Genomic DNA, 9667 nt, shown 5'->3' on the forward strand with positions numbered 1-9667 from the left:
TCACTTTGCTTGGGTTTCTGTAGTTGATTTGTGATGGCCGAGATGTTTTTGTCATTTATGTTACACATGGAGATAAATGTTGGTATTTGATATAGTGGACAGCAACTTGGTCAACAATTGTTGTTTTTAGTGATGTTATATAAGTGAAGCTGAGTTGAGTTATTGACAATGTCTCTCTAACATCTCCAGTTCACACCAACAGTGATTGACACCTTCAGTAAAGCTCCTCCTACATCAAACCACCAATAAATACCAGAAAGCAACAAGCAGAAGAATCACTTCAGGTGTAAGAACTGAAATCTTCACACAGTTGTTGGAGTTTGTGGAAGTGAAGCTTAAGAACACGAGAGATCCAGAACTACACACAACAGAAACTCAGAGGACTAAAGAACACAGAGGTTGGTTTCTGTTTATAAATCTTTATTTCTGACAGTGGAGGAATTATTAAGCTTTAATTTATTTGATAAACCACAAATGCAGAAGATTAGAACTGAAAATGAATCACTAAACTGCATAAAGTGATCATAACTTGATCTGGTTGTGATCTGGTAAAGGTTCAATAGAATCACATGTTTTGCTATAAGGTGACCATCGTTCTGCTTTGAGTTTGTAGAGCACAGCATTTTGATCCTTTTTCACATTTTCATCAGTCTGATGTTTTTTTATCGTCTTATTGAAAAGAAAACATGCATTTGTTCTTTTACTCGACTACATGAGACACAGTCTGTTGGTTTTTAGTTGTCATTCTTTCTTTTACTCGACTATAATTTTGGGGGGATCGTTTCTGCTGTACTGAACTTAAAGTGACAGCAGCTTTATAAATCACAGTCTGTTATTATTGTTAATAAAACAACGACGACAAAATCGTCACTCAATGCTCTTGACTGGTGTGACTCTAATAAGGATTGATCTATATTCAATTTATACAGTGAAGACTATGTAGTGTTATTTCACATCTGATGACTTTATTTTGTACCTGAAGATGTTTTGCATCGATCCTTGATTTATACTTGATTCATTCAATCCAAACCACTGAGATATCATGTCAGTAATGATTTTAATTATAAAACACATAATTCTGTAAAAAATGATCATAGTAAACATTAATTTGCTCTCTGGATTGCACAATGAATTATTTACTGTTTTTCTGCTTTTTCTGCTGAAAATGTCATTACTGTAGTCTGAGTGCATTTTATGTTGTAATTTAAACAGAGTAAAGTTAAAATATTATCTTAGGATGTGTTCATCTTATATGGCAAACACTTTTATCCAAAGCAATACTCAGTGCACTGAATGACTGTGTTCCCTGAAAATGAAACTAAGATCTCGTCTTCTGCTGTTGTTTTGTACAATTGTAAAACTGTGTTTAACAAATAGTTTTGTTCACTTCAGATATGATGGAAGTGAATAAGGACAGTCAAGATGAAGTAAAAGATGCTGATGAGAAACATCAACGAGCACAAAAATTCCAGAAAGTTTCACTGGGAGAAGCTCTGAGAACAGGAGACAAAAAGAGTGAAAAACAGCACACGAGAATTCACACTGGAGAGAAACCTCACGCATGTCTACAGTGTGGAAAGACTTTTACACAAACAGGAAGCCTTAAGACACACATGAGAATTCACACTGGAGAGAAACCTCACGCATGTCTACAGTGTGGAAAGACTTTTACACAAACAGGAAGCCTTAAGACACACATGAGAATTCACACTGGAGAGAAACCTCACGCATGTCTACAGTGTGGAAAGAGTTTTACACAAACATGTCACATACAGATTCACATGAGAATTCACACTGGAGAGAAACCTCATGTATGTCTACAGTGTGGAAAGACTTTTACAGATCCGAGTAGCCATAAGCGACACATGAGACTTCACACTGGAGAGAAACCTCACGCATGTCTACAGTGTGGAAAGACTTTTATACAAACAGGAAGCCTCAAGAAACACATGAGAATTCACACTGGAGAGAAACCTCACGCATGTCTACAGTGTGGAAAGACTTTTACATATCCGAGAAGCCTTAAGAAACACATGAGAATTCACACTGGAGAGAAACCTCATGTATGTCTACAGTGTGGAAAGACTTTTACAGATCCGAGTAGCCATAAGCGACACATGAGGATTCACACTGGAGAGAAACCTCATGCATGTCTACAGTGTGGAAAGACTTTTACAGATCCGAGTAGCCTTAAGACACACATGAGAATTCACACTGAAGAGAAACTTCACGCATGTCTACAGTGTGGAAAGACTTTTACAGATCCGAGTAACCTTAAGACACACATGAGAATTCACACCGGAGAGAAACCTCACACATGTCTACAGTGTGGAAAGACTTTTACAGATCCGAGTAACCTTAAGAGACACATGAGAATTCACACTGGAGAGAAACCTCATGTATGTCTACAGTGTGGAAAGAGTTTTACAGATCCAAGAAGCCTTAAGACACACATGAGATTTCACACTGGAGAGAGAGCATGTCTACAGTGTGGAAAGACTTTTACACAAACAGGTCACCTTAAGAGACACATGAGAATTCACACTGTATCATCATACATGTTTTACAGGAGACTGCATGGAAGAAATGCATCAGTTTAAGCTTTAAACTTGTTTTGTTCTTTATTTTAGTTCTAGTTGTTTAAACCATAAACACTTAATTCAAGTTTTAATCAAATCATTTTCTCTTAGAAGGTGTTCATCTTATATGGCAAACACTTTTATCTAAAGCAATACACTGCGCCGAATGACTGTGTTCCCTGAAAATGACATTTTATGTTATTTATTAATAAATGAACATGGACATTGACCAAGCAACGTTAAAAATAAACTTAACTTGTTTTGTAAAAAAATATAAAAGTCGCCCTTATGTTGTTCAAAACTATTTGATCAAGTAAAACTTATGACATTCACTTTGAAGCCAAAACTCATAGCTCCAATTTCTGGGGGGAAAAGGGACCAGAAATCATGTCAGTTATGTCAAATCAAATCCCTTTATTGTTACTCATCATAAACACAAGTGCAACAGTATAGGTGCAGTTCCGACCAACATCGCAGTATGACAGATAAATGTCAAAGATAAGTGACAAATGTAACGCTAGGATATTGAATTGTTTCAAGTGGAACAAAAACACTTCACTTACAAGCCATTTCCAAAAAACATGACCGTAGAACTACTAATACACACTAAAAAATGTTGTGTTAAAAATAACCAAGAAGCCATTGGGTTAAGGAAGCCAACAGTTGAGTTTACTGTAAATTGACATCATTTTAATAAGTACAGCATACATTTAAATTCAGATGGTTTATTTGTACAATTTGTTTAAAACGATACAATGTACTCAACTTTTGGTGAGGTTGGCATTTCATATTTGCACTGAAAAGTTCACATGTCTAAAAGGTTCAAAATACATAAATAAAGAAAAATAAAAACATACATTACATTCAGATCACAAATTGCATACCACATTCAAATAACACATTCAAATCACAAATGCACACACCATAAAAAAATGTGTATACTGTACACCAATACGGAACACAAATGTGCATTTACATAACACAAATTCAAAACAAGTGCACATATCGTGCCATATTCGTTCCAACCTTAAAAGGAAAAATACATGTAGATTAGATTAGATTCAACTTTATTGTCATTACACATATACAAGTACAGTGTAACGTAATGTAGTTTAGGTCTAACCAGAAGTGCAGTTAGCAAGTGCAGGATATACAGTTAGAATAAATACAGAATACAATATTGAGAAAATATTATACAGTGGGCATGGATTATGAAAATATTATACCTTAGGTGTGTTCTATGAAAATATGACAGTATGTATGTACTATGAACAATATATACAGATGACTATATACTATGAACATTAACACTATGAACATTAATGGTGGATTTGAACACATAATAATTTAGACTAAACAATACAAGTGCAAGTGACTTAAGTGTGCATAGATTATTGACATTAACTATTAAAGTTGCAATGCAATAGGCAGTGTTGTGCTAGTTACTAAGAAATAGTAACTAGTTGCCGTTACTAGTTACTTCACTGAAAAAGTAACTCAATTACTTTGTTGATTACTTACACCAAAAAGTAATGCATTACTGCTAAAAGTAACTTCTTAGTTACTTTTTTAAAGAACGTTCTTTAATGTTTCCATTAATGCCCTTTTATGCGTAATGGTCTATACAAACACAAAACTGACTTAAACAGAAAGTAATTTTTAAACAGTATTTTATTTAAGTCAGACCACCACAAACTGAATATATCACAAGGATTTCTGAAATAAATAACAAAACAAGCTGAATAATATATTCAGAATCAAAAACTAAAGTGGCTTCTGCATCATAAAAGCTGTTGTGTTGAGCCCTTAAAAGTGTTCCTTTCACAGCTTAACAATGAAAACTATCAACAATGTACAACATAACACAAAACATTTTGAAATAAATAAATGAAAGCAATCTGAATTATTCAGAATCAATTTCGAGAAACTCAGCACCAAAATAACTACTATTATTGACAACCATAAATGATATGCATTAAAAAAGAAACATAAAAAATATAAATGTTGTTTAAAAATGAAAGTTTTTCGTCCCACTTGCTGTGTGCCACCTGAAGATGTTATGATGCTAACAAGCTACCTGAAAGCCGCCGACTCCACAGTAGAGACAGGCTGCATGTTTTCAACAACATAACATACTGTGCAATAATAGCTTTGTTGATCTGTCCCTGGCTAACAGTCCGGTTAAAATCTAGTCACTGTTGTTTGGCTGGAGGGGCTTGACTCACTTCGAATGTATCCACTGAGTCCGACACCGGGTTAGCTTCTAGCTTTGTCGATGCATGTAGTTTCTGGAGGTGCTTCGACAGATTGGATGCTCAACTAACGTGAAATAATGAGCATATTTCCACTTTGAGAAACTCGTCTTGCTCTCGCCTTGACCCGCCATGACTGCCGCACATACTTGAATACCGGAGACACACCCACAGTGCGTCTTCGTGTTTACAGTGGTTGCATCCACCAATCCTACAATGCGTTGCTGTAAACAAGTAAGGCTGTAGGCTTGAACTTCAGCCAAAATAAATTAATTTAAAAAAAGTAACGGACAACGCACCACATGGTCACGGTAACGGAGTTAATTTATTTAAAAAGTAATGCGTTACAGTATTAATTACTGCCAAAAGTAACTGCGTTACAGTAACGCGTTACTGCCCAACACTAGCAATAGGTGAGTTAATGCAGTTGTTGAAGTAACAGTGCAGTGGATGAGTTAATGCGGTTATTAAAGTTACGGTACAGTATACGAGTTAATAATAGGTTGCAGTCCAGAAGATGTGTTAATGCCGTTAATTAGGTTACAGTGCAGTAGATTAGTTAATCCAGTTATTGAAGTTACAGTGCAATAGACGAGTAGATGCAGTTAATAGAGTTACAGTGCAGTAGATTAGTTAATGCAGTTACTGAAGTTACAGTGCAATAGACGAGTAGATGCAGTTAATAGAGTTACAGTGCAGTAGATTAGTTAATGCAGTTATTGAAGTTACAGTGCAATAGAGAGTAGATGCAGTTAATAGAGTTACAGTGCAGTAGATTAGTTAATGCAGTTACTGAAGTTACAGTGCAATAGAGAGTAGATGCAGTTAATAGAGTTACAGTGCAGTAGATTAGTTAATGCAGTTATTGAAGTTACAGTGCAATAGAGAGTAGATGCAGTTAATAGAGTTACAGTGCAGTAGATTAGTTAATGCAGTTACTGAAGTTACAGTGCAATAGACGAGTAGATGCAGTTAATAGAGTTACAGTGCAGTAGATTAGTTAATGCAGTTATTGAGGTTACAGTGCAATAGACGAGTAGATGCAGTTAAGAGTTACAGTGCAGTAGATTAGTTAATGCAGTTATTGAGGTTACAGTGCAATAGACGAGTAGTGGCTGTTAAGAGTTACAGTGCAGTAGATTAGTTAATGCAGTTATTGAGGTTACAGTGCAATAGATGAGTAGATGCAGTTAAGAGTTACAGTGCAGTAGATTAGTTAATGCAGTTACTGAAGTTACAGTGCAATAGATGAGTAGATGCAGTTAATAGTTACAGTGCAGTTATGAAAGTGGTCCATGAGTGCAAATGAGCATTCAGTTAAATATTTCAAATGTGCAAGTGAGCAGTAAAGAGTGCAAATGATGCTGTGTGTGTGTAAACAGTCCAGTAGAGCCGATAAAATGAAGTACTGGTGTGTACAGTTCAGTCATGCAGCCCTGTAGTGCAATGTAAACAATGTTGTAGCAGCGATGAAGTTAAAGGTAAGAGAGGTAGTGGAATCAGTGGGGGGCAGAGTTCAATAATGAAACAGCTCTGGGCTCTGGATGCCTTGAGTACACGACCAGGGATGCCATTTGGGCCAGCAGCCTTGTGCACATTGATCCGGCTTAGTGCAGTGTAAACATCAGTGGAGTTAAGTGTGATGATTGGTAGCTGTTTCCTTATTGTCTCTCTCAAAGCGAGCATAAAAGTCATTAAGCTCGCAGACAGAGTTTCACCTCACTGCGGCGGAATCGGTTTGTTGTATCACTGTACTTGCACTTTCTTTCATATTAGTGTATTTTATTCATAGCATACATTGTTACTTATCACTGTCGTTGCTAACTTATCCTGATATCTCAATAACTATCTCCTGGTTATTTACTTAAGATCTTAAACCAAAACACTCAGCGCCGTTAGCATAGCAAAAGCGTGCTAGCGGGCTTTCTGTTTACACTGCTAAATAGCATCTTGCCTTCTAGTTTTCTTGTGTGCTAACGGTTTCTCTCTTAAGCGTATATACTAAGAACCATCGAGCAACCTTGGTAAGTTGGAATTACTCAGTGAGTTATGGCTTCTTCTCTTATTATTGTCACTTGCACCTCATGTCATATGTTTAGCTTAGCCTTCTCTGTCAGCGGCGAGGGTTTTACATGCGATAAATGCAGGGAAATAGCTAGGCTGACAGAGATGATCTCAGAATTAGAGTTTCGCATCCAATCTTTATCTGAGGATATTAAGAATGTAAGGAGCTTAGAAAACACTTTGGATGCGAGCAATATTGGCGCGCTCAGTTCGGTTCCGGTTGAACAACCCCCGCAGCAGGGAAGGTTTGCCCCACCTCAGTGACGCACCGACTGAGAAACCTGCTGAAAGTGGTGATTGGTGATTCTATTGTTCGGAACGCTAACATAGAGGCACCAGCCACCATAGTCAAATGTTTACCGGGAGCCAGAGCGCCTGACATCAAGTCAAATTTAAATGTGCTGGCTAAGGCTAATCGTAAATTCAGTAAGATTGTTATTCACGTCGGCACAAATAATTTTCGACTCCGTCAATCGGAGATCACAAAAGATAATATTAAAGAGGTGTGTGAGCTCGCAAGCACGATGTCAGACACTGTAATATTCTCTGGCCCCCTCCCTGCTTATTGTGCTGATGAGATAAATAGCAGATTATCATATCTAAATGGTGTGTTGTCTGAGTGGTGCCTGCAGAATGATATTGTTTTTATAAATAACTGTAAGGGTTTTGAGGGCAGACCTGACCTGTTGAAAAGTGATGGTCTCCATCCCTCCTGGGCTCGAGCTTTTCTACTGTCTAGAAATATGGCATATAGTCTTAATGCTAAAACTTGACTCACTGGGGCCCAGGTCAGGGAGCAGACAGAATGGCTTAACCAACGGTCTGCTTGCCGTCTCACGTTGCAGAACACACTAAATACACAGCATGCGATAATACTTTCTCCCAAACATCATAAAATAGAGACTGTGTCTGTCCCCCGGATTAGCAAACATAAAATAATGCGTAAACCTCTCAAAGGTAATTTAATTAAAGTTAAACTAACTAAACATGAACATAATACAGATAATCAACTGTTACGACTCGGATTGCTAAATATTAGATCTCTCTCTAATAAAGCACTTTATATTAATGATATGATAAAAGATCATAAAATAGACATGCTCTGTCTAACAGAAACATGGCTAAAGCCAGATGATTATATTGTTTTAAATGAGTCTGTCCCCCAATTTTATTATTATAAACACGAGCCTCGCCTAAAAGGCAGAGGGGGAGGTGTTGCTGCACTTTACCGTAACTCTTTTAGCATATCTCAGAAGTCTACTCCTAAATACAATTCTTTTGAAGTCATGGTACTTGATGCATCAATACCTAATACTAAGGACAAAACATCTTTAAAATTTATTCTGGCTATTGTATAGAGGCCTCCAGGGAATTTTGTGGGTTCTTATCAGAACTAGTACTGGCTGCAGACAGAGTCCTTGTTGCTGGTGACTTTAACATTCATGTAGATAATGATACAGATGCTTTAGGAATGGCTTTTAAAGACACTCTTAACTCCATGGGCGTTAGTCAACATGTGTCAGGACCTATACTCACCTTCGTAATCATACTTTAGATTTAATATTGTCTTACGGTATAAACGTGGACGACGTAAAAATCCTTCAGCAGAGCGAAGACATTTCGGATCATTATCTGGTATCATGCTTGCTTCACTACCCAATGGTGCCAAATCAAACTCCAAGTTACAAATATTGTAGAACAGTAACTTCGACTACAAAAGGTGCGTTGAATTTTGCCTGAATTGTCTCAAATCTCTAGCATGAGTAATAACGTTGAAGATCTTGACTTTACCATTGAAAATATAAACACCTTCTCGGAAACGCTAGACATAGTTGCTTCTCTGCGCTTAAAGATAAAAAATGACAGACCGACACCGTGGAAAAATGAACACACTCAGGCTCTAAAGAAAGCGGCACGAAAAATGGAGCGCAACTTTAAGAAAACTAAATTAGAGGTATTTCGTAATGCCTGGAACGATAGTATTAAAAAATACAGGAAAGCCCTAAAAACGTCTAGATCCGCCTACCTTTCATCCCTAATAGAAGAAAACCAGCATAACCCTAGGTTTTTATTTGATACAGTGGCTAAATTAACCAAAAATAATTTATCAGCGACTTCTGATTCTGTATACCAGCATAGCAGTGATGATTTTATAAACTATTTCACAAATAAAATCCAAGATATTCGAGAAAAAATTATAACTATGCAACCAGAAGTGAAACCCGCTGAACAAATGACTAACTACAGCGCCTCTAAGGAGAAATTATGTTTATTTTCTCCTATAGATCAAGATGAACTATCTAAAATCATTAGATCATCTTAATCAACTGCATGCATGCTAGACTCTATACCTACAAATCTACTGAAAGAGATGCTCCCAGAAATTATAGATCCTCTACTTAGCATTATTAACTCATCTCTGACATTAGGACATGTGCCTAAAGCATGTAAGGTGGCTGTTATAAGGCCCCTTGTCAAAAAACCCCATCTGGACCCAGAAGAACTAGTTAACTACAGATCTATTTCGAATCTACCTTTCTTATCTAAAGTTCTGGAAAAAGTAGTCTCAACTCAAATATGTTCCTTCCTCCAAAGGAATGAGATTAATGAAGATTTCCAGTCTGGATTTAGAGCACATCACAGTACAGAGACTGCTCTGATTAGAGTTACAAATGATCTGCTTATGGCGTCCGACCGAGGTTGTATCTCCTTATTGGTGCTGCTAGATCTTAGTGCTGCATTCGACACCATTGACCACAGCATGCTCCTACA

At 37.0% G+C, this 9667-nt stretch overlaps 1 protein-coding gene across 1 annotated transcript; it reads left to right on the forward strand.

Annotated features, from left to right (window-relative positions):
* Positions 1-264: 264 nt before the first annotated feature.
* On the forward strand, positions 265-2838 carry LOC306894599 (uncharacterized protein). The gene is made up of 2 exons (XM_079457280.1): positions 265-398; positions 1393-2838. Exon 2 carries the CDS (start codon positions 1395-1397, stop codon positions 2598-2600), a length of 1206 nt encoding a protein of 401 aa, XP_079313406.1. The 5' UTR covers positions 265-398; positions 1393-1394; the 3' UTR covers positions 2601-2838.
* Positions 2839-9667: the final 6829 nt, after the last annotated feature.

This window comes from Barbatula barbatula (assembly GCF_947034865.1).
Source record: "Barbatula barbatula genome assembly, chromosome: 5".
Lineage (NCBI taxonomy): Eukaryota > Metazoa > Chordata > Actinopteri > Cypriniformes > Nemacheilidae > Barbatula > Barbatula barbatula.